This window comes from Carcharodon carcharias, chromosome 11, assembly GCF_017639515.1.
Source record: "Carcharodon carcharias isolate sCarCar2 chromosome 11, sCarCar2.pri, whole genome shotgun sequence".
Lineage (NCBI taxonomy): Eukaryota > Metazoa > Chordata > Chondrichthyes > Lamniformes > Lamnidae > Carcharodon > Carcharodon carcharias.
In genome coordinates this window covers 10272773-10299227 of record NC_054477.1, presented here as the reverse complement: position 1 = coordinate 10299227, position 26455 = coordinate 10272773, and the positions used below count along the sequence as shown (strand labels likewise).

The 26455-nt window shown below is 46.6% G+C and overlaps 1 protein-coding gene across 1 annotated transcript in view; it reads left to right on the top strand.

The window, feature by feature from the left end:
- Positions 1–24789, top strand: part of LOC121284280 (2-acylglycerol O-acyltransferase 2-A-like) — a 52504-nt gene extending 27715 nt beyond the window's left edge. Inside the window, exons 3-6 of the mRNA XM_041199631.1 lie at positions 16131–16335; positions 17976–18150; positions 22777–22976; positions 24635–24789. Coding sequence (XP_041055565.1) covers positions 16131–16335; positions 17976–18150; positions 22777–22976; positions 24635–24789 — 735 coding nt within the window. The remainder of the gene's footprint in view (positions 1–16130; positions 16336–17975; positions 18151–22776; positions 22977–24634) is intronic.
- Positions 24790–26455: the final 1666 nt, after the last annotated feature.

The following is a 26455-nucleotide window of genomic DNA, read 5'->3' as shown; positions in this document are numbered from 1 at the left end:
CTATGGTAGCCTGGGATGGGTGGAGAAACAGAGAGCTTAGTGAGAGGTTGTATGCAGTGTCAACAAGTGCAAAAGTTACCTTCAACAGCTCCATTACACATGTGGGAGCGGCCAGGAGGGCCATGGATACAATTACATATTGACTATGAGACCTATTATGGGAACAATGTTTCTTCTTACTGTTAATGCTCACTCAAAATGGATGGACATATATGAGGTGAAGTCACCAACATCTTCTGCTGCAATTGACAAGCTACGTCAAAGTTTCGCCATCGATGGACCGACCAGAAGTGGCCGTTATTGATAACTGCACGGCATTTACAAACGCTGAGTTTCAATATTTATCAGCCTCAATGGTATCAATCAAGTAAAAACTTCACCGTATCACCCTTCCTCAAATGGACTGTCCGGGAGACATTCAAACACTCAAAACTGGCACGAAGAAATTAACTGGAGGCTCCATGACGACCAAGCTAGCACGTTTTCTTTTCCATAATAGGACCACCCCTCACACGACAACAGGTGTCACACCTGCGGAATTATTGACGAAACACCGTTTCAGAGTGAGATTGAGCTTAATAATGCCAAATTTAGCGGGGAAGATGGAAAGGAGTTAGAAAACTGGACGTGACTGGCACAGTCGTGACAGAAAGTTTACCGTAGGAGAGACGGTATATGTGAAAGATTTTGGAGAAGGACCCAGGTGGTTATTAGGTGAAATAAGTGCCGTGACTGGACTTCTTTCTTACCACTTGAAAGTGGAAGACTGAGTCATGTGGAGACATAAAGATCATATAAGGAGAATAGAGACAAAGTATCAGGAAATGATTCCTCCAGTGTTCACGACTGCGTCAACATCTCCTGTTGAAAGAACACAACTGAGTATTGATGGTGTCTGAAGAATCGGCTGTACCTGCAAGAGTTGAGGAAACAGATTTGCAGGTGTCCACTAAAGAACCTGATGTTTGGAAAACACCAGAAAAGGAGGTTTCTGACAAAACGTCAGAAGCTGTAGAGCTGAGACGTTCTACATGCATAAGGAAACCCTCACAAAGACTGAGGCCAGAATTTTCCTGTCGGCGATTTGGGGGTGGGGCCTGGTCACCGAGGGGTAAATGACCCAGGATGACATTGGGAGGAACGCCCGATGTCACCCCGGTCCATTTAAATTTATGGAAGGTGGGCGGACAGCGAAATCAGCTGTTCGTCCTCCGACCTGTCAATGGCCAATTGAGACCATTGACAGGATCATTAAGCTCATTGAAAGACTCTGCCTGTACAACCTTAAGGCTTGGCTTGGCCTAAATAGCCAAGTGGTTATGGTACTGGGTTTGTAACCCCAAAAAATCAAGAGTTCAAATCTCACAATGGCAAACTATGAAACAATGTAACTTCATCTGAATAGGAACAGATGGAAACGGGTTTGTACTCGAAAGAGTTACAACCTTAAGGCTGGCGAGCAGGCCAGGAGCCCCAGCGGGCTTCTGAGAAAAGATAAAACCTCATCCACTGGCGGGATGAGGTTTCATCTCAGTTTTTAAAAAGTTTATTAAAGTTTCACTCATATTTATTAACATGTCCCATCTCGTGTGACAGTGTCCCATGAGGGGAACATGTTAATAGTGTTTTTCTTTCTCTACTTTTAAAGTTTTTTAAACATTCAGCGCTCTCCCTGAGACAGCACTTAGTCTCAGGGAGCAGTGTGCTCTTTGACAGATGAGGAATCCCTCCCCCCACCCCCCACACAGGAAGCGCATAGCATTTCCTGTCGGGCAGCCTATTGGGCGGGCCTTAATTGACCCACCCAGTCAAAATGGCGGCCAGCCCCATTTCGACGCTGGCGATCGGCTGCCTACCCACCGCCAAGCCGGTGGGGCCCGCCCGCCCATCAAGGTCAAAATTCTGGCCTGAATTTGTAAATTACTTATCTGTGTAAGTAATTTGATATTTCGAGAAAAATTGCAGTTATAGCTGTAAAAAGTATTTCTGAGTAAAGGGGGATGGATGTGGTAATCTGATTTGTAACATACCTTTAAGAAGAATGTAATAACGGAAGTTCACATGATCTTAGTATCCAATAGCAGAGTAGCACGGGCTACCTTAGTAGTCAGTAGTCAGTAGTGAGTAGTCTAGAGCTAGATAAAAACAAAAAACTGCGGATGCTGGAATGGTCATGAGGACTCGAAATGTCACCTCTTTTCTTCTCTGCCGATGCTGCCAAACCTGCTGAGATTTTCCAGGTAATTCTGTTTTAGTCTAGAGCTAGAGTCTGTAATGTAGAGACAAGGTTTGAGTTGTAAACTCACGAGTGTGGCTTCTGAGTTCCTTTGTAAATAAATAGAATGTGTTCTACAATAAACTGTCTGTTGATCTACTCTGTCTATAGTACCAACTCGTCCATCCCGAAACAAGTGCGCAAGCAACCCAGATCCGTTAGTCCAAATAAACTAGTGATCAGGATCCAACAAGCCCCTTGTGCCTATCCCATTGCCATCCAATGAGACCATAGCTGATCTGTATCAAGTTGGAAGAATATAGAGTTTTCAGGGGATTGGAGGGCTGAAGGGAGTTACAGAAATATGCAGGGCAATACCACTGTATGATATGAACATAAGGATGAGAATTTTGAAATCTAGGTGTTGCCAATGGAGTGCAGTCGGGATGGATCTAAAGGAGCTGGTGTGACTTAGGATATGCAGTTAGCAGAGTCTTGGATGAGCCCAAGTTTATGGAGTGTGGAAGACAGAAATTTTGCTAGGAGAACATTGGAATAGTTCTGTAGAGAAGCCAACCTTGAAATTGCAAGTGTGCAGTTTAGCAGGGCAGAGAATTGTCCACAGAGGAAACACACTTGATTATTCGGTGATCGAATTTAACACGAAGAAGAGTCATACAGACTCAAAACGTTGACTCTGTTTCTCTCTCCACAGGTGCTGCCAGACCAGCTGAGTTTTCCCAGCGTTTTCTGTTTTTAGATTGTGTTTAATAGTCAGCTGACTTTTGCCACCGATTCTCCTATTTCCTGCTTCTAGCGAGCAAAAATGAAAAGGAAGGAATCAGAGAGCAGGAACAAAGATTAAGGGGAGAACGAAGAGAAAGGGATGGAGGAGGAAAGAAAGGGAGGGAAGAAGAAAGGGAAGGTGGAAGGGTTGAGGGGGGCAGGGAAGAAGATAGAAAAAAAGCAAAGGAAGGGAGGGAAGACAGGGGAAAGGAAGAGAAGATAGAAAGACGCAGGCACTCTGCTTACTTCATAAAGAGTGAATGAAATTATACTAAGTATACTCTCCCCTCTTTTTCCCATGTATTCACCTCAGCCTGGAGAGATCTATATTTGTACTGTGAAAGGTTAACAGTGATATTGTATACATTTGGGTAACTTTCCACCAAAATTCTCATTTGATCAAACAAGAACATTTTAGAGCAAAACTGTTCCTGACACAGTGGGATTGACAAGCATTGATAAACACAGGGTTGAAAGCGTGTCACAGTAAAGGACAAGAGACAATCATTAACTCAGATTTTGGCTTTTGGGTTTCCAAGCCTCTTTATTTCTGTATTGGATATAAATGAAAGTAGCTATTCCAATGGCTCAACACAGTCTGGTGTGGTATTGAGCCATACTAACAGAGGCAGAAAGATGTGGAGTTTGGGTTAGCAATCCAGGGGTCTGGATTAACAATACATGAGCTTAAACATCAGAACATTCATGTCCCTGCCAGTTGACAAAGATCCGACGACACTAACTCTATTTTCCAGCGCTTGGCCCATAGCCCTGGAGGTTATGGCAACACAAGTGAATATCTAAATACTTCTTAAATGTTACAAGAGTTTCTGACTCAACCACCCTTTCAGGCAATGAGCTCCAGACTCCCACCACCCTCTGGGTGAAAAAATCTCTCCTCAACTCCCCTCTTAGCCTTCTACCTCTTACCTTAAATCTATACCCCCTGGTTACTGACCCCTCTACTAATGGAAAAAGTGCCTTCCTATCTACCCTATCTATGTCCCTCATAACCTTATACACCTCTATCAGGTCCCCTCTCAACCTTCGCTGCTCCAAGGAAAACAACCCCATCCTATCCAATCTTTTCTCATAGCTCAGATCTTCCAGCCCAGGCAACATTCTGGTAAATCTCCTCTGCACTCTCTCCAGTGCAATCATATCCTTTCTATAATGTGGTGACCAGAACTGCACGCAGTACTCCACTTGTGGTCTAAACAGCGTTTTATACAGTTCCAGCATAATCTCCCTGCTCTTGTTTTCTATGCCTCGGCTAATAAAGGCAAGTATCCCATATGCCTTCTTAACTGTCTTATCTACCTGCCCTGCTACCTTCAGGGATCTGTGGATATGCACACCAATGTCCGTCTTCAGTACTTCCCAGGGTCCTACCATTCATAGTGTAATCCCTTTGCCTTGTTAGCCCTCCCCAAGTGCATTACCTCACACTTTTCCAGGTTGAATTCCATTTGCCACTGCTCTGCCCACCTGACCAGTCCATTGATATCCTCCTGCAGTTTACAGCTATCCTCCTCACTATTTACCACCCTACCAATTTTCATGCCATCTTGATCCTATCCCCTACATTTAAGTTCAAATCATTTATATACACCGCAAACAGCAAGGGCCCCAGCACTGAGCCCTGCAGAACCTCAGTGGAAACAGACTTCCAGTCACAGAAACATCCCTCCACCATCACCCTCTGCTTCTTGCCTCTCAGCCAATTTTGGATCCAACGTGCCACTTTGCCTTGGATCCCATGGGCTCTTATTTTCTTGGCCAGTCTGCCATGAGGGACCTTATCAAAATCCTTGCTAAAGTCCATGTAGACCACATCCAGTGCATTACCCTCATCAACACTCCTGGTTACCTCCTGAAAGAATTCGATCAAATTTGTCAAACACGACCGAGTCAGCGGGAATCGCATCCCACAACCATTTAACTGGCCGGAGACAGGATTGCCATCTCAGAGAAATCCCAACCTACCGGATTGGCCGGCAGCTCTGTAGACCCCAACAGCGCCAGTGGCAGCAGTGGCCAGGTCTGGGACTACAAGCAGTCCCCAGATTCCAAGGCCTTGGGCAGATGTTGGGGTGGGGGGGGGGGGGCGTGTGGAATGGTGGGAGGTGGGGGAAGGCGGTGTCCAATGTGGAAAGGGGGCCCGTGAGGGAGTAGCCCCCCACTTCCCACCTGAGGCCCGAGCAGGGTGTCCTGCCAGCCTTCCACCTGCCCCTGAGCTCCTCCCGCCAGCCTCAAAATTGAAGCCAGGCAGGAAGCGGCCACTTGAGCAGTCAACAATTGGCCACTTCAGGACCTCGATTGGGGTGTGGCCAACACAGGCCTCATCCAGAAATGCAGCAGGCGGCGGGGAGACGGGAAGATCTCCCAGGGAATTTTACTGGCTGGGGTTCATTTCTCTAGAGCAGAGAAGATTGATGGGTAACCTGGCAGAGGCTTTCAAGATTAGCTAAGGGTTTTCGAGTATATAAAGGAAAGATGTTTCCATTTGTGGGATCGGAACTAGGCGCAACAGATTCAAGACAGTCACTAACAAATCTAATACAGAATTCAGGACAAACATCTTTACCCAGAGAGTGGTGAGAATGTGAAACTCACTACCTCATGGAGCAGTTGAGGTGAATCTTATAGATGCATTCAAAGGGAAGTTAAAAAAACAAATGACGGAGAAAGGAATGGAAGGATATGTTGATAGTGATATGTTGAGGGTTGAAATGAAGAGGGTGGGAGGAGTTTCGTGTGGAGCATAAACATTACATGGACCAGTTGGGCCAAATGTCCCATTTTTATGCATAGAGGCTTAATAATAACTTGTAAATTCCTACCATAGTCTTTCCAGAATTTGAGTTATTAAAAGAAACTGAAAATTTAAAAACAAATATCAGTGATGGTGACCACAAATCTGTTAGGTTGTCATTAACAGGTCACCGGGTTTCCAATGTTCTTCAGGGAAGGAAGAGGGCCAGCCAAGCCCCTTCTGGGCTTATGTATGACTCCAGTCCCACATCAACGTGGCTGACTCATAACTGCCCTCTTAAGTGGCCTAGAAAGCCATCAGTTTTTATTACCACCTTTTCAGGGCAAGTAGGGATGGGCAGTAAATGCCAAACGTAGGCCAGACCAGGTATGGTTGGAAGATTTCCTTCCATAAAGGACATGAGTATCCTTGGTCCAACCATCTTCAGCTGCTTCACCAATGACCTTCCTTCCATCATAAGGTCAGAAGTGGGGATGTGCGCTGATGATTGCACAATGTTCAGCACCATTCGCGACTCCTCAGATACTGAAGCAGCCCATGGCCATATACAGCAAGACCTGGACAATATCCAGGCTTGAGCTGACAAGTGGCAGGTAACATTCACGCCACACAAGTGCCAGGCAATGACCACCTCCAACAAGAAAGAATCTAACCATCTCCCCTTGACATTCAATAGCATTACCATCACTGAATCCCCCACTATCAATATCCTGGAGGTTACCATTGACCAGAAACTGAACTGGACCAGGCATAAAAATACTGTGGCTACAAAAGCAGGTAAGAGGCTCAGAATCCTGTGGCGAGTAACTCACCTCCTGACTCCCCAAAGCCTGTCCACCATCTACAAGGCACAAGTCAGGAGTGTGATAGAATACTCCCCACTTGCCCGGATGAGCGTAGCTCCCACAACACTCAAGAAGCTTGACACCATCCAGGACAAAGCAGCCCACTTGATTGGCACCCCATCCACAAACATTCACTCCCTCTACCACCGACTCACAGTAGCAACAGTGTTTACCATCTATAAGATGCACTGCAGGAATTCACCAAGTTCCCTTAGACAGCACCTTTCAAACCATCGTTCACTACCATCTAGAATGACAAAGGCAGCAGATGCATGGGGCCACTACCACCATCCTGACTTGGAAATATATCGCCATTCCTTCACTCTCACTGGGTCAAAAGCCTGGAACTCCCTCCTTAACAGCCCTGTGGGTGTACCTACATCACATGGACTGTAGCAGTTCAAGAAGGCAGCTCACCACCACCTTCTCAAGGACAATTAGGGATGGGCAATAAATGCTGTCCTAGCCAGCGGTGCCCACATCCCATGAATGAATAAAAGAAAAATTAGTGAACCAGTAGGGCTTTTACGACAAATTGATAGTTTCATGGTACTTTTACTTTATTTGCAGATTTAAAAAAAATAAGTCCAAGTCCTCCCACTGCCATAGTGGTATTCGAATATATGTTCTGCAGGATCTTAGCCTAGTATCTCAATACCATCCAGGGCAAAGCAGCTCACTTGATCAGCAAATGATCCACCACCTTAATCATTCACTCCCTTTACCATTGGCACACAGCGGATACAATCCTAACCTGCCCAGCCTTTCCTCATAAGACAACCCACCCATTCCTGGTATTAGTCTAGTAAATCTTCTCTCAACTGCTTCTAACGCATTTACATCTTTCTTTAAATAAGAAGACCAATACGGTACACAAAACTCCAATGTGGTCTCACCAATGCCCTGTACAACTCAAGCATAACCTACTTCCTTTGGTAATCAATTACCCTCACAATAAATAATAAAATTCTACTAGCTATCCTAATTAGCTGCAGTACCTGCATACTAACATTTTGTGATTCATGCACCAGCACACCCAGATCCCTCTGAATCTCAGAGCTCTGCAATCTCTCACCATTTGGATAATAAGCTTCTTTTTTATTCTTCCTGCCAAAATGAACAATTTCACATCTGCCCACATTATACTCTACTTGCCAGATCTTTGCCCATTCACTTAACCTAGCTGTGTCACTTTGTAGCATCCTTACATCTACTTCACAATTTACTTTCCTACCTAGGCTTGTGTCATCAGGAAATTTAGCAACCATACCTTTGGTCCCTTCATCCAAGTCATTTATATAAATTGTAAAATGTTGAGGGCCCAGCACTGATCCCTGTGGTACAGCACTTGTCACATTCCACCCATCCAGAAAAAGACCCATTTTTGCCAACTCCCTGCCTCCTGTTAGCCAGCCAATCTTTTATCCCTGCTAATATGTTACCCCCTACACCATGAGCTTTTATTTTCCACAATAACCCTTGATGTGGTACTTTATGAAATGCCTTCTGGAAATCTAAGCACAGTACATCCATTATCCAAAGCACATGTGACTTCTTCAAAGAGTTCCAATAAATTGGTTAAACATGATTTCCCTTTTACAAAACCATGTTGACTCTGCCTGATTGCCTTGAGTTTTTCTAAGTGCCCTGCTATAACATCTTTAATAATTGCTTCTGACATTTTCCCAATGACAGATGTTAGGCTACCTGGCCTATAGTTTCCTGCTTTCTGTCTCCTCCCTTTTTGAATAAAGGGGTTATATTTGCAATTTTCCGATCTAATGGAACATTCCACGAATCTAGGGAATTTTAGAAAATTAAAAGATGCACTTCAGCAACTCCCCAAGGCTCCTTCAACAGCAACTTCCAATCCTCTGACCTCTACCACCTAGAAGGACAAGGGCAGCAGACACAGAGGGTCACCGCTGCTTGAAAGTTCCCCACTATCCTGACATGGAAATATGTCACCGTTCCTTCACTGTCACTGGGTCAAAATCCTGGAACTCCCTTCTTAACAGCACTGTGGGTGTACCTACACCACATGGACTACAGCGGTTCAAGAAGGCAGCTCACCATGACCTTCTCAAGGGCAATTAGGGATGGGCAATAAATGCTGGCCCAGCCAGCGACATGCAAATACCACTAACAAACAAAATAAAAGCCCTACTGTATCCACAGAAACAAAGGCTTGAAACGCCCTGTTGGGATTTGAACTCAAGTATATAGGGTTCAGCCTTGTAGAATTCTAGTCCAGTACCATCATGCTATTGTGGCCTTTAAGTACCATAACCACAATACTTTATTATCCTGGAAGATGTTAAATTAATTTTTTTTCTTTATTCTTTCATGGGATGTGGGTGTCGCTGGCAAGGCCAGCATTTGTTGCCCATCCCTAATTGCCCTGAACAGAATGGCCTGCTAGGCCAGTTAAGAATCAACCACATTGCTGTGGGTCTGGAGTCTCATGTAGGCCAGACCAGGTAAGGATGGCAGATTTCCTTCCCTAAAGGACATTAGTGAACCAGATGGGTTTTTGCAACTATAGATGATAGTCATCAGACTAGCCTTATAATTCCAGATGTATTAATTGAATTTAAATACCGCCCGCTGTCATGATGGGATTCGAACCCATGGAACCAGAAAATTAGCCTGGACCTCTGGATTACTAGTCCAGTACCACCATCTCCCCCCAGTAATCTTTAATCTCTAAATATTATGCTACATCCTTACAACAATGAGACGCAGCCAACATCATTTTTATTTCAGATTTCCAGCATCTGCTGTATTTTGCTTTTATTATATAATTTTACTTGAAGCTGTAAAGGGTTTACAGCACAGAAGAGATAGGTCCATGCAGCTGTTAATGCTCCATACAAGCCTCCTCCCACACTACTTCATCGAACTCTGGCAGAGAAAGAATTTTTACTTCGGATGTAATCTCCCTTCCTACTGGTGTACGGACAGGGTGCCCTGTCCCATCTACAGGCTCCAAGCCAAAAATCCTGAGTTATTCTTGAAATGGGCACAATGTGCCAATAAACAATGATCAGAAGATATGGCAGATTACTGTGGGTCAGGGTATCCAGATTCAATGATTAGAGGTGAATGGTTTACAATTCCAAAGTACATCAATGGAAAACTAAAGCTACAGAGAAAAGATAATGGGGCTTAATTTTCACCAGATCCTACAAAACCATCCATTGTAAATTCACAGGAAGATCCTGGAGAATTGGCTTGAAGAATTTCCCTTTTTGGAGCAATGGAACAAGAGGAGGCCAATTAGCCCCTCGATCCTGTTCTACTTTTCAGTTAAATCGCCGCTGATCTATATCTTAATACCATCCACCTGCTTTGGTTCTGTAACCCTTAATACCCTCAAAAACACATCTGTCTTAGTCTTGAAAGCACCAGTTGAAAACCAGTCTCAACAGCTTTTTTTTTTTAGGGGAGTGAATTCCAAGTTTCCCCTATCCTTTGCGTGAAGAAGGGCTTCCTTACATCACCCCTGAATATCCTAGCTCTAATTTTAAGATTCTATTCCCTTGTCTGGTTTCACCATCCCCCACCCCCTCAATCTGAGGAAATAGTTTCTCTCTATCTAGCCTCTCAAATCCTTTAATTATCTTGAACAATTCAGAATTGACCATAACCAAGTACTTGAGATGAAATATACTGAATAATGTCCTACGAACAGTGTCAGTTGTAGCTCAGTGTATAGCACTTTCACCTGAACCAGAAGGTTACCAGTTCAAGTCCAATTCCAGAGACTTGAGCACAAAAATCTAGGTTGTCTCTCCGTGCCCTTTCGGAGGGACATTAAACCGAGGCCTTAGGTGCACATAAAAGAGCGCATGGTACTATTTTGGGATTTATTATTATTACTATTAAGCAATGTCCAAGGCCCCAAACACTTCTTCCAGGTGAAGCAGTGAGTTCCTTGTACCTCTTTCAATATTATTCGCTGCTCACAATGCCATTCCAGAATCACAGAATCACAGTGCAGAAGAGGCCCTTTGGCCCATCGAGTCTGCACCGACACATGAGAAGCACCTGACCTACCAACCTAATCCCATTTACCAGCACTTGGCCCATAGCCTTGAATGTTATGATGTGCCAAGTGCTCATCCAGGTACTTTTTAAAGGATGTGAGGCAACCCACCTCCACCACCCTCCCAGGCAGAGCATTCCAGACCGTCACCACCCTCTGGGTAAAAAAGTTTTTCCTCACATCCCCCCTAAACCTCCTGCCCCTCACCTTGAACTTATGTCCCCTTGTGACTGACCCTTCAACTAAGGGGAACAGCTGCTCCCTATCCACCCTGTCCATGCCCTTCATATTCTTGTACACCTCGATCAGGTCACCCCTCAGTCTTCTCTGCTCCTTAAATAGTGGAACCACATTAGCTATTCTCCAGTCCTCTGGCACCTCCCCCATGGCCAGAGAGGAATTAAAAATTCGGGTTAGAGCCCCTGCGATCTCCTCCCTTGCCTCCCTCAGCAGTCTGGGACACAAATCATCCGGACCCGGTCCACTTTTAAGTCTGCCAACACCTCCAATACCTTGTCACTCCCTCTACGTTGGGGAGACCAAATAACTCTCCACCTTTCTCTCACACTCACGTGTCCGCCCTTAGCCTGCTGCATTGCTCCAGTGAAGCCAAACGCAAATTGGAGGAACAGCACCTCATCTTCTGATTAAGCGCTTTACAGCCTTCTGGACTCAACATTGAGGTCAACAATAAAAACAGAAAATGCTGGAAAAGCTCAGCAGGTCTGGCAGCATCTTTGGAGAGAGAAACAGAGCTAACATTTCGAGTCCATATGACTCCGAAGAAGTTAATGTGGCATATCCGAAAGCTGAGAACTATGTGGATATCATGTTCAGAGAGTGGTCACCCCACAAGTCAGGAGCATGGACGCAGAAAGGGAATTGGTGACTGCCAGACAGCACCAAAGAACCAGGCAGGTAGTGCAGGAGTCCGCTGAGGGCCCGTTCGCTAATCGGTTTTCTGTTTTTTGATAGTGGTGAGGGCGTTGGGTCCTTAGAGGAGTGCGGTCAGTGCCAAGTTCGAGGCACCACAAGTGGCTCAGCTGTGCAGGAGAGGAGGAAGAAGAGGGTAAGAGCAGCAGTGACAGGGGATTCATTAGATAGAGGAACAGACAGGTGTTTCTGTTGCCTTAGCCGTGACTCCAGGATGGGGTGTGTTGCCTCCCTGATGCCAGGGTCACGATATCATGGAGTGGCTGCAGGACATTCTTCTGGGGGAAGGTGAACAGCCAGAGGTCATGGTCCAAGTTGGTACCAATGACTTAGGTAGGAAGGGGGTGAAGACCCGAAAGTAGATTTCAGGGAGCTAGGAAGGAGAGTGCTTTTGGGGAGGGTGTAAACTAGATTGGCAGGGGGATAGGAGCCTGAGAGAGATCTCAGACTGGAGAGAAGCAAAACTAGTAAAGGGAAGTAGAAAAGTCGAAAGCAGAAATAGGAGGCAGAGGAAGCATAGACAAGCATCAAATAGAATCAGAATAGAGAATAAAGTTAAATAAGCAGAATTAAAGGCATTCTATCTGAATGCATGTAGCATTTGCCAAAAAGGTTGATGATTTAAATGCACAAGTTGAAGCCCCATGAAGTTTTACAGCACTAGGTCAAACATGGGCAAAGGAACCTCCTACTGATTACCTTATCGTTACAATTAAACAACTCACTGGAGCAGTAGGCTCCACAAATATCCCCATCCTGAATGGTGGCAGAGCCCAGTACATGCAAAAGGATAAGGCTGAAGCATTTGCTACAATCTTCAGCCAGAAGTGCCAAGTGGGTGATCCATCTCGGCCTCCTCCAGAGGTCCCAGTCAGCCAATTTGATTCACTCCACGTGACATCAATAAACAGCTGAAGGCACTGAATACTGCAAAGGCTATGGGTCCTGACAACATTCCGGGAATAGTACTGAAGACTTGTGCTCCAGAACTTGCCACTCCCCGAGCCAAGCTGTTCCAATACAGCTACAACACTGGCAACTACCCGGCTATGTGGAAAATTGCCCAGGTATGTCCTGTACACAAAAAGCAGGACAAATCCAACCCAGCCAATTACTGCCCCATCAGTCTACTCTCGATCATCAGTAAAGTAATGGAAGGGGTCATCAACAGTGTTATCAAGCGGCAGGTGCTTTGCAATAACCTGCTCACTGATGCCCAGTTAGGGTTCCACCAGGGCCACCCAGCTCCTGACCTTGTTACAGCCTTGGTTCAAACATAGACAAAAGAGCTGAACTCCCTAAGTGAGGTGAGAGTGACTGCCCTTGACATCAAGGCAGCATTTGACCGAGTGTGGCATCGAGGAGCCCTAGCAAAACTGGAGTCAATGGGAATCGGGGGAAAGCTCTCCGCTGGTTGGAGACATACCTAGCACAAAGGAAGATGGTTGTGGTTGTTGGAGGTCAATCATCTCAGCTCCAGGACATCACTGCAGGAGTTCTTCAGGGTAGTGTCCTTGGTCCAACCATCTTCAGCTGCTTCACCAATGATCTTCCTTCCATCATAAGGTCAAAAGTGGGGATGTTCCCTGATGATAGCACAATGTTCAGCACCATTCGGAACTCCTCAGATACTGAAGCAGTCCATGTCCAAATGCAGCAAGACCTGGACAATATCCAGGCTTGGGCTGACAAGTGGCAAGTAACATTCACGTCACACACGTGTCAGGCAATGACCATCTCCAACAAGAGAGAATCTAACCATCTCTCCTTGACATTCAATGGCATTACCATCGCTGAATCCTGCACTATCAACATCTTGGGGTTACAATTGACCAGAAACTGAACTGGGCTAGCCATATAAATACTGTGGCTACAAGAGCAAGTCAGAGGCTGGGAATCCTGTGGTGAGTAACTCACTTCCTGACTCCCCATAGCCTGTCCACCATCTACAAGGCACAAGTCAGGAGTGTGATGGAATACTCCCCACTTGCCTGGATGAGTGCAGCTCCCACAACACTCAAGAAGCTTGACACTATCCAGGACAAAGCACCCCATCCACAAACATTCACTCCCTCCACCAGCAGTGTGGCAGCAGTGTGTACCATCTACAAGATACGCTGCAAGAACTCAACAAGAGTGCTTAGACAGCACCTTCCAAACTCATGACTGCTACCATCTAGAAGGACAAGGGCAGCAGACACATGGGAACACCACCACCGCCTGGAAGTTCCCCTCCAAGCCACTCCCCACCCTGATTGGAAATATATCGCCGTTCCTTCACTGTCGCTGGGTCAAAATCTTGAATTCGCTCCCTAACAGCACTGTGGGTGCACCTACACCACATGGACTGCAGCAGTTCAAGAAGGCAGCTCATCACCACCTCCTCAAGGGCAATTAGGGATGGGCAATAAATGCTGGCCCAGCCAGCGATGCCCATATCCCATGAATAAACAAAAAGAGCTTAAGCAGTTACTTTGTGTCTGTCTTCATGGAAGAAGATATAGAAAATCTCCCAGAAATACTATGCAGCCAAGGCACTTGTGAAACAGAGGAACTCAAAGAAATAAGTATTAGTAAAGAGGTGGTACTTGCAAAGTTAACTGGATTGAAGGTTGATAACTCACCTGAGCAAGATAAGCTTCATCCCAGAGTGTTGAAGGAGGCGACTATAGAGATAGTGGATGCATTGGTGGTTATCTTTCAAAATTCTGTAGACTCTGGAACTTTCCTGCAATGTAACCCTACTATTTAAGAAGGGAGGAAGAGGGAGAATGGAGAACTTCAGGCCTGTTAGCCTGACTTCAGCGGTAGGGAAAATGTTAGAATCTATTATAAAGGATGTGATAACTGGACATTTGGAAAAGAAAGGTAAAATTGAGCAGAGTCAAATGGATTTTATGAAAGGGAAATCTTGTTTGACAAACTTTTTGGAGATTTAAGGATGTTACTTGTAGCTTAGATAAAGGAGAACCAGTGTGGATTTGGATTTTCAGAAGGCTTTTGATATTGTCCCACACAGGAGGTTAGTAAACAAAATTAGAACACATGGGATTGGGGTAATAGGCTAGAAGGGATTGATAATTGTTTAGCAGACAGAAAGCAGAGAGTAGGAATAAATGGACCATTCTCAGGATGGCAGGCAGTTACTAATGGGGTACCACAAGGGTCAGTGCCGGGATCACAGCTATTCACAATCTACACAAATTTGGATGTGGGGACCAATTGTAATATTTCCAAATTTGCTGATGACACCAAACTGGGCGGGAACATAAGTTGTGAGGAGGATGCAAGGGGGCATCAAGAGGACTTGGATGGGCTAAGTGAATGGGCTAGAGCATGGGAGATGGAATATAATGTGAATAAGTCTGAAGTTATTCACTTTGGCAGAAAAAACAGAAAAGCTGAATATTTCTTAAATAGTGAGAGGTTGGGAAGTGTGGATGTCCAAAGGGAACTGGGTGTCCTTGTTCATGAGTCACTAAAAGCTAGCATGCAGGAAAACTTGCTGCAGTTATATAGAGCCTTAGTGAGGCCACATCTGGAGTATTGTGTACAGCTTTTTTCTCCTTACCTAAGGAAGAACATACTTGCCATGGAGGGAGTGCAACAGAGGTTCACAAGATTAATCCCTGGGGTAGTGGGATTGTTTTATGAGGAGAGATTGAGGAGAGTTTCAAAGAATAAGGGATGAACTCATTGAAATTTACAAAATTCTTACAGGGCTGTAAATAGGATAATTCCCCTGGCTGTTGAGTCTAAAACCAAGGTATATAATCTCAGGATAAGGGGTAGACCATTTAAGGCTCAGATGAGGAGGAATTTCTTCACTCAGTGGGTGGTGAATCTTTGGAATTCTGCATCCCAGAGGGCTGTGGAAGCTCAATCATTGAGCATATTCAAGACAGAGATCGATAGATTTCTGGATACTGATGACATCAATGGGTATGGAGATATTGCGGGAAAGTGACATTGAGGTTGAAGATCAGCCATGAATGGCAGAGCAGGCTCGAGGGGCCGAATGGCCTACGTCTGTTCCTATGTTCCAAAATAGTATCCAGTGGCAGGAGTGCCTGTTAGGCTTGGTGGTGTCAACTAAGGATGGACAATAAATGCTGGCCTTGCTCGTGAGTCTCACATCACATGAATGAATAAGAAAAAGCGGAGGACACAGGATTAAAGTAATTGGCACACAAAAAGTAGTAAAAAGAGAGGAAAGAAATTCCACAGAGAGTTAAGATCTGAAACGCATGGCCTGAAAGGGTGGCTTAAGCAAGTTCAACATCTTACGAGAAGGAACTGTATATTAAGTCGAAGAGGAAAATTGTGCGGGCTTATGAGGAAAGAGTAGGGGATTGGGACAAATTGGATGGGTCTACCGAAGAGCTAGCACAGGCATGATGGGCTGAATGGCCTCCTTCTCTGCTGCATCATCCTCTGATTCTCTGATTCATTTCTGAGATTGGATCTCGCAATGTACACATTCAACTGAAATGTGACCCTTTTTTTAACGGCGACCTTCTCTTGTAGCTCGTCAAGACTGTAGACTTAGATCCAAAGAAGAATTATATCTTTGGCTTCCACCCACATGGAGTCCTGGTAGCAGGAGCCTTCGGAAACTTTTGCACAATGGCAACAGGGTTCAGCGAAAAATACCCTGGATTGAAGCCACATCTACTGATGCTGTCTCTCTGGTTCAGGGTCCCATTCTTTAGGGACCTCATCATGGGTGGAGGTAAGTCATGTACAGAGCATATACACAAACAGCTTCAACAACAACCTGTATTTATGTAGCACCATTGATGTAGCAACAAGCCCCAGGGTGCATCACAGGAGTAATTATCAAACAGAATTCAGCTCTGGGGCACAATCTTGTGGTGAGTTTGGTGGCGGGTGGCATTTAACCTAGTGGGAGGGTGGCAGACCGGGGGCCCCAGCACTTTCCTGCTTCCACCCCAGTGAGGTCCGTGACAGAAATGCCCGAGGATAGCATTCACACCCCACTGCCAATTGAGGCACTTAAGTGAGCAATTAATGCCCACATAAGGGCCTCATCCTGCCACTGCTAGTAATAACCCAGTGGCAGGCTGGGGTGGGGTTTGGTGGTGGGTGAGGGGAGGCACTGGCGAGTTTGCTTGCAGGCTCCCAGAGGAGGGGGGTGGGGGTCCTTCATTCAAAGGCACTCAGTACCTGATTGAGGGACCTGGCATCGGTGGGCGGGGGGGGGTGCGGTGGAGCGGGGCTGGCAATCACCTCCCTGCTCTTGCTGCCAACCCCTCACACCTCCCCTCCATGCGAAACCCCACACCCCCACCCCGCAACCCGCTTCCTGCCTACCTGTACCTGAATGGGCCCTCGATCCGAGGCTTCGGATGGGTGCATTACCGGCTGCAGCCATCGCCTCCCCTGACCGCGCTGCTGAGTGCTGAAGATCTGTCAGCCTGTGATTGTAGGCCGGATTTCCGACCTCTACATTCCTTCATCCAGGGGAAGGCCCACCGCTGGCCTGTTAAGTGCCCGAATGGCACAAAATGCAGCTGGCCTTCTCGAGCGACGACGATGCAGTGGTCAGGCCAGTTCTCCAGCCCGGTGGCCCCACAAGTTTCTGCCCCAGGCGTGCACAAGCATTTGCAGAAATAGGGAGAGCAAGACCATGGAGGGATTTGGAGGCAAGGATGTGTTTAAAATTGAGGCATTTTTGGACTAGGAGTCAATGAAAGTGAGTCAGCACAGAGGAGGATGGTTCTCGGCGCGAGGGAGGATTTGGGCACTAGGGGTTTGGATGAGCTCGAGTTTACGATCATTTTACGATGAGTGGAATTTGCTACAAAATATGGTCATTGAGTGTCAGCCGTGACCCAGTCAGCCCTGCATCAGAAGGTTGTGGCAATCAGCCCCACTCCAGAGACCAGAGCTCAATATCGAGCCTGGCACTCTAATGCAGTACCGACAGAGAGCTGCACTGTCGGAGGTGCCGTCCTGCAAATGAGATGCTAAACCGAGGCCCCATCTACCCTCTCAGGTAAATGTAAAGAATCCCATGGCATTATTCAAAGAACAGCGGTGGGGGGATTTCCCCTGGGGCCCTGTCCAATACCTATACATCGAGCAGCTTCGCTAAATGATCAGATTATCCCATCGTGATCTCATTGCTAGTTCTGGGATCTTGCTGTGCACCAATTGTCTGCCGCAACAGTAATTACACTGAATTACACAGTAATTACAACAGCAATTACACTTTGCAACAGTGATTACACTGAAAGGAAGTACCTGACTGTCTGTAAAATGCTTCAGGATGTCCTGAGGTTGTGAAAGGCGCTATATATATAAAAAAAAATGCAAGTTCTTTCTGAAACCTCTCTTTCCATGTTCCAGGTTTGGTGCCATCAGCCAAGGAGAGTGCAAAGTATTTACTGAGCAGAGCCGAAGGCGGAAATATCGCTGTCATTGCCATTGGAGGAGCTCCAGAAGCTCTTGCTGCCAGGCCAGGGGCATTAACGCTACTGTTGAAGGACAGAAAAGGATTCATCAAACTTGCTCTCCAGTTTGGGTAAGCAATGCGCTGCAGGAGCCACAGCTTCACCACAGCTGGGACTGAATGGTTGGGGAAGAGGTGCGTCTTAATCGGCTGGTATAATTGGTCTGCTGCCATCTAAGTTGCAGCACTATCATCTCTGAGTCCAAATCTTGTGGGTTCATGTCCCCGCCAGAGAGCATGAAAAAGCCTGACTGTAAAGTGAAGGATGGTGACTGTCTAGCAGCTATTCACACCTCAGCTGGGCGTGTATTTTGTTTCTTTACTTCACCCTTTTCCACCCCCTTTGGCTTTTGCGCCATCAAACCCTTTGACATTTAATCTCTCCTGCCCTCCATCCTATCACTTTCCCTTTTGTTCTTCCTCTCCCGCACCCCACCCTCCCCCCTCCCCCCCCACCCCCCACCCCACCTCTCCCTCCTTTCACTCACTCAAAACCCATAACATTTCTACAGAGTCCCCTGCCAAAGCAATATAGCTGCCTGCGCATGCACACTGGTCCGTGCAGGCATCACTCGATCTGCTGTAGGCGGGAAACGTACGCAGCTCTTAGTGTCATAAGTTTTTTAAAATATTTTGTAACTGCAGACGGATAGTAGAAAAATGATTAAATAATTACATTTTCGCCAGCAATGTTCAAATGGCACGGGCATCAAACCACAGCTGCCCCCTCACCATGACCGGACCAGCTCCCCCTCCCAATATTTTAATTATATCGAATAAATGTCAAAGCACCATCATTAACAATTCACAAAAGAGACCCGAAAAGTATTGCCGATGCTGCAACTCAGAAACAGGAAACTCTGGAAGCATTCGACGCAAGATGCTGCCTGAGCGTCTCCAAGATTCTCTGTTGGTTGGTTTTAAAATTACCCACTTTCCTTCTGCCTTAAAATGGCGCAGATGCTTCTTTCTTTCTCTTTGAATGTATCTCAATCTAGCAGCGTCGGGCCGATGAAACCACGAGCGGGATTTTTACCCTGTCGGGCGGACGCCCTGGCGAAACTGACAGCTGCCCGCGATCGGGCTCCCCGGCCGCCATTACCACGCCGGCTGGTCAGTTATTGGCCAGCCAGTGAGAATCGTGGGCTGGGAGCCTCGAGCGCTACCTGGGTGGGTGGGGGGGGAGGTGGTACAGGAGGAAGGAAGGCTGAGCGTGGACGTTTACACACGCAGGCAGGTGCACGCACTGAAAGCTCCCCGGAGGTACCCCAGTTTCCGCCCCGGGGGAGCTGATGTTTAAAAACGTTCATAAAGACTTTAAAAGTGCTAAAAACGCCTCCCCTCCCGTGATGCCTGTCACACGAGCAGGGACGTGTTGTCAATGAGATTCCAACGTTTTCATTTCGTTTTTTTAATTCCTGTTGAAAAAAAAACCCTCATCCCCGCCCGTGGACGAGGCTTCGTTTAAAAAAAACCCACAGAGGCGCCGCTTGGCCTTGTCGACTGGCCGCTGACCCGACTGGCTGGGCGGGCGGCGACATATCAGATTGAACGTGCTGGCTGACCGAGGGCCGCAATAGGTCTGCGGGCGCGGTGCCACCTCTCACGCGTGCCCGTCGAGCGAAACATCCCTCGCCGACATCGTCGGGCACTGTTTTATCACCCCCCCCACCCCCCCCCGACCCGTGCCCACCCGATGAGGGAAGAATTCAGCCCCACACTCTGCCGCCTGTCAGATATGATGTGCCCACAGCCGTGTGAGTCTGCAAAACGTGGTGGAGAAACAGTAGAGCTGCGCAGGCCCGGCATTGGCAGCCAACGCGGCCTCACGGTTCTACCATTCCTCAGTTTGGATGTAGGGCCACTGACCTGAAACATTTACTCTCTTTCTCTCTCTCTCTCTCCCCCGCCTGCTACCTGATCTGCCGAGTGGGGGGTTTCCAGCGTTTTCTGTTTCCACTCACTCGGTACCGCGCTGGTGTGCCAGCCTCAGGGGCCGAATCAAACCAGGTTTGCACCAAGTGAGGCGGCGGGCGAGATAAAAAAGCCGTTTTACCCCGCCGGCCTCGGTGGCGGGCTTTCGGGCTGGATCCTCCCTTCCCTGCCTCATCAATGAAGCAGCCAAGGGGGGCAGCAGGTCGGGTCGCTGGCGGGCGGCCTCCGATTGGTCCACCATGCCGTTACCTCACCGCTTCCGAGCACCATATTTAAACTGCAGCCACGCGCGCACTTCTCAACGCTTGCAGCCCAGGACCGCTCCGGTGAAGACATGGTCCCGGAAGCCAGGAAGAGTGCAGCCCCTCCCCCCCCCCACTCCCCAATTCAGTGACGCTTCCCTGGGGCCCCTTCTGGATGCCGTGGAGACCCGCCACGAAGTTTTCTACCCGTGTTCTGGGTGTAGGAGGCCCATCAGTCCCACCACTCCAGCTTGGGAGGCGATGGCAGTGGGGGTCAGCGCCAATGCTGCACACAAGAGGTTGGCCATCCAATGCAGATAGAGGATGAATGATCTCATCCATGTCGCCAGGGTAAGGCAACCATCTCACGACTCTAAACTCACACACCCACAAGCCCATCACACATTCACTGGCATCTCACTCACTGCCAGCTCAAGGGACATCACCACTCACTCTCTCACACATACACCCTCACATCTCCATCTGGCCTCATCTCCTCTGGAGACTGCCTCCTCAGCCCTCACCATCTTGAGGCCACTTGCACAGATCAACATGTGCCCCCCCCACACACACACCCTGGGATACCCCCCCTTCCCCAGTACAGCCCTCAACCTGCAGCCTCTTCCCTTGCCTGGGGCCATTTCTCCCCCTTCCCCAAGCAAGCCCTAGCCCTGCAGTCATTGAAAAGCCCCTCTAACAGTGATGTGGTGCCGCCTGTGAATCCTGGCGCTGATGATAGCGAGTGCTGCCCAAAGCAAGGTGGGCAAACAGACCTTGAAATCCCGAGTGAAGTGCAGTTCACCAGGTGCATGTTGCTTATGTAGAGTTGTGAAACACATTGGCCCGGGTGATCCAGCCTGGGGGGGGGCTGATGCTAAAATATTGAAGTTAGGTTCCCCATGTGCATTGGGAAACATGACCTGCCATTGGCAGGCGGAGCAGATAATCGCAAACTGGTTTCACAACAGCGTAAAACTGATTTTTGGCCTTCTGGCCATATTGTCCGCTCATGCCCACCATGATGCCTGCCACCAAGAGGACCAGGCCATTCCACACTAGGCTTTTTGTGTTCAGATCGTGGAGTGAGACTTGAACCCACAGCCTTTTGACTCAGAAGTGAGCGTGCTAACAGAGAAGAGGAGAGTTGTGGGGCCAACGTTTATCCCTCAACCCACACCGCTAAAACTGATTATCATGGCCGTCATCACATTGCTGTTTGTGGGACCTTGCTGTGTGCAAATTGGCTGCTATGTTTCATACATCATAACGGCGACTATACTTCAGAAGTGCTTCTTTGGCTGCTAAGTGCTCTGGGACCATCCTGAGGTTGTGAAAGGAGCTTTATAAATGCAAGTTGTTTCTATCTTAATAATGTTGGTGACTTACATGACTGGATTGAGCAGTTATTAATGTTGGTGGCTTTGAACTTATCAGCACAGGAACACAAAAATTAGGCACAGGGGTAGGCCATTTGGCCCCTCAAGCATTCAATAAGATCATGGCTGATCTGATTGTGGCCTCAACTCCATGTTCCTGCCTGTCTCATAACCCTTTATTCCTTTATCAATCAAAAATCTGTCTAACTCAGCCTTGCCAATGATCCAGCCAGCACTGTTCTCTAGGGTAGAGAATTCCACAGACTAACGACCGCTTGAAAGAAGAAATTCCTTCTCATCTCATTCTTAAATGGGAGACTCCTAATTTTTAGACTGTGCCCCTAATCCTAAACCACCCCCATAAGGGGAAACATCTTCTCAGCATCCACCCTGACAAGCTCCCTCAGGATCTTATATGTTTCAATAAGCTCACCTCTCGTTCTTCTAAACTCCAATGAGCATAGGCCCAACCTGTCCTCGTTACCATGGGATATTTGGTGCAAGTGCCTCATCAGGCTCAGCTCCAAGACCTGATTGTCCATGATGTCCTGAAAGGTGAGTAGCGTTGCCAGAGCTTCTCCGTCCAATCCAGGCAAGCGTTCCTTTGGCCCCATTGGAAAAGGCGATGATCTGGACATAATCTAACACAAGATCTTTCTCTTTGGTACCTCAAGTCTGCTTTGCTGGCTTTGATGGGTTCTAATAATTGGAATATCTCTTTTCTTCCTCCAATTCCCAGCCAGGATCAGAATCACATTTGCTTTTATACATAGAATAATTGGACGGGATTTTATGGCCTCTCCCACCCGGAGGTGTTTTCCGGTCCTGCCAAAGTCAATGGACTTTTAAACAGCTTGCAGCATTTTACAGCCCCGCCCCCATCGTGATGGGGTGGTACAATTCTGCCCATTGAAACTTGCAGCAGAGAAAGAGGCTATTCGGCCCATCATCCTGTGCTGACTCTTTGGAGGAGACCCACATCTCCGCTTTCCGCCTGTAATCCTGTAAATTCCACATTCTCAAGTGCCTGTCCAACTAACTTTTAAAACTATTTATGGATTAATCATTGGCAATAAAGTTAAATGTAATAATCTGACTGAAAGATCATTGTAAAAATTAAAAGCCTGTACCTTTTCTCCCCACAGGGCACCCATAGTTCCCGTCTTTTCCTTTGGCGAGAATGAAGTGTTTGATCAGGTGAAAAATCCCCAGGGTTCGCTCTTAAGAAAGATCCAGGAACGCTTGCAGAAGGTGATGGGAATATCACTCCCCCTCTTCCATGCCCGTGGCGTATTCCAGTATAGCTTTGGTCTCATACCATACAGGAAGCCCATTCACACTGTGGGTAAGTAACACCATTGCATTGGAAAGGATCTTACCTCATGCTTGCATTGTACAGGGCAAATCTGACCAGCCAAAGCAGAGGTTCCTCGAGGAGTAAATTCAATGCCCATTCATGTAAATGGACACAAATGGGAGAATGGGGGAGAGAAGAACGAAGAATCACTGATAACTAGCAGATGGGTACAAGAAGCAATCAGAAAAGCTCACGAAATGTTGACATTCATCTCAAGAGGACTGGAATTCAGAGGGGTGGAAGTTATGCTCCAGTTGTATACTGACCAGCTCTGAGCAGATCCTGATCTGCAGCAAGTGTTCAGTTCAGAGCATCATACCTCGGGAAGGATAGATGGCCATTGGAAGAGGTGCAATGAAAACTCACCAGAGATAAAAAGCTTAAATTATGAGGACAGGTTACACAGGCTTTGCTCGTACAGACTTAAGATTAGAAGATTGAGGGGTGATCTCAGTGAGATGTTTCAGATGATTAAAGAATTTGAGAAGGTACTTAGCCAGAGAGTCTATTTCCTCTGATGGAGGCGTCCATACCAAGAGGGCATAATCGTAACTTTAGTGCCAGGCTATTCAGGGCTGATGTCAGGAAACGCTTCTTCACACAAAGCCTGGGGGAATTCTGGAACACTCTACCAAAAGGCTATTATGATTTAAATCAATGTACTATTATCAGGGAGTTCCCTGGTCTGGCTGTTCCAACAGAGGCTTCAGTGCAAACCAGCTTATAGGCCTCAGAGTCTATGGAGCCCTACACAACTCTATAGAGCAAAATATAAGTCCTGTGTTGGGAGATGTGTGGAATGATTGATCACACAAGCTGCTTGTAAACCAGTCAATAGGTGGCACACAAGAGCAATGCAATGGATTGTCCCACAACCCATGACAGGAGAAGGGATTGTGCTCCACACCTTCCAAACCAGCATCGCTGGACATTGGAAACTGAACAGTAGGGAGGGCTCATTGAATCTGCAGTGCGATGCTACGGGATATTACATCATGATGGCCGAGCCTGGCATGCTACATTATCACTCAAAAACTACATTGTGCCTGCGGCAAAGTATTGCTAGAATGGTAAAGGTGATGAAGGACTTACGTGATGTGGCGTGACTAGAGAAGCTGTGATTGCTCTTCTTCAAGAAGAGACGTTTAAGAGAATATTTCTTAGAGGTGTTCAAATTAACGAACTATTTTGATAGAGTAAATAAGGAAAAATTGTTTCCGCTGATGGGGTGGGGTGGGGGACAGTAAACCAGAGGGACACAGATTTAAGAAAATTGACAAAAGAAGCAGCAAAAGAATCAGAGGGGAAATGAGGCAAAGCTTTGTTTGACGCAGCAAGATTTTTTATAATTTGGCATAGACTGCCTGAAAGGGCGTGGAAGCAGATTCAATGGGAACATTCAACAGAGAATTGGATAAATATTTGAAGGAAAAAAATTTACGAGGTTTACAGGAAAAGATTGGGAGGAGTGGGAGATAGGAGGAATTGAATATCTCTACCAAAAATCTGGAACAAGAACGTTGGGCCAAATGGTCTCCTTCTGTGCTGTATTATTCAATAATTCTTATAATTCTGTCTGACAAAGCTATTTGATTCACATTGTAAGCAGATAGCAAGTAAAAGATTCACCTTCCTTTCAATTCTAGTTGGCAAGCCGATTGATGTGGAGAAGAAAGAGAATCCATCGCAAGAGGAAATTAATGAATTTCACCAGAAATACATCGAGGAACTTACCAAACTCTTCGAAGAGCATAAAACAAAGTACAACATTCCCGAGGACAAGCACCTGACTTTTATCTGATTACTTGCCACACTCTTTCTCTCTCTCTCTCTCTTTCTCTACGCCGTTCCATCTGAGTGAAGTGACTGACTTTGAATCAGTGCTGGGTTGAACCAGTGGCTCAATGTGATGGTTGGCATTCCACAGAAAGGATGAAAGATGTTCAAATTGGACAGCAAGTGAGCAGAGTAAAAGCAAAGGCCTGTGTGATATTGGGGGTTCTTCCACTATGTGCTGCCACCATGCTTAGCAACCATTATGGTGGGAAATTTACTGTCACAGCTGCCACTTCACCACAATAACTGTGAAAACACAGAAATGGTCCATATATTTTTTTAACCTATAGGCGGGACATCATTACTGACCTTTTTGTTATTGGTTGCCTCATTCCATTTATAGCCGGCTTCATGGAACTCAGATCTCAGCCCCGAGCTGCCAAACACTCTTTTTAAAGTTATGTCCTTTTTCAGAGTTCCTTCATCAGAGAAAGTAGCTCCGCCCAAACTACAATACCAAATTATTTTAACTTATTATGGGCCTGACCCATAACTAGGAACTCCTCACTGATGGTAGGTTGAGTTGCACAACTCACTATTAAATGCGAGTTCTTCTTTCATGGGATTTGGACATTGGTGGCAAGGCCAACATTTATTTCCCATTCCTAATTCCCCTTGAGACCAGTTAAGAATCAGCCACATTATTGTGGATCTGGAGTCATATATAGGCCAGACCAGGTAAGGATGGCAGATTTCCTTAGTGACCCAGATGGGTTTTTGCAACAAGAATCAATGGTAGTTGTCATTATATTCCATAATTCCTTCTCTCAAATTGCACCAGTTGCTGTGGTGGGATTTGGTCCTGTGTCCCTAGAGGCAAGCCTCTGGATTATATATGCAGTGACAGTACCACCAGCCACTAATGGCCAGCCTCCATGCCCAAAGTGGTGAGTCCTAAAGCTGAAGGAGCCTATTGAGCGCTCTTCTGCAATTCATTCATTGTAGGGAGCTGAAACGTGGAAATGTGAATGAGTTATCTTAACTGGCCACAAGATTCCTATTGTCCCAAGTGTTAGAGTTTCCCCATCAGTTAGGAACAAATTTCTGCTTTCTGGAACTGACTGGATTGCTCTACAGAGTGCTGGCATGACTCAATGGGCCGAATGACCTCCTCCTGTCTAGTAATGACTCAATGATCCGCAATAGCTAAGTCCAAGGCCATATACCAGCTTCCTTCTCATCAGGTCCATAGCTGGGAGGCCTAAGGAGTACAGTAGAGGGTGATCATGTTACTGGACTAGTAATTTAATGGCCTGGATCAATGAGTTCTTGGTCACCAAGCAACCAAAAAATTTAAATCCAATTAATTAAATAAATCTGCTGTCCTTGCCATGTCTGTGCCTCCGGAAACACACAGCTTTTAACACACAGCCCTCTAAAATTGCCTAAAAAACCATACAGTTGTATTCAAGAAGGCAGTTCACCACTACCTTCGCAAAAGCAATTAGGGATGGGTAATAAACGCTGGCCTTACCAGCATTGCCCAAATCCCGTGAACAAAAAAAAATCCAAGAGGCAAAGCTGATAAAGATACATGGTGTCCCCACCATGAGGCTGAATTTACATCCAGGGTATTAAGTAAGTACTGTTGTGTAGATTAGAACTTTTCCACATGCAATCATTCCCCTTTC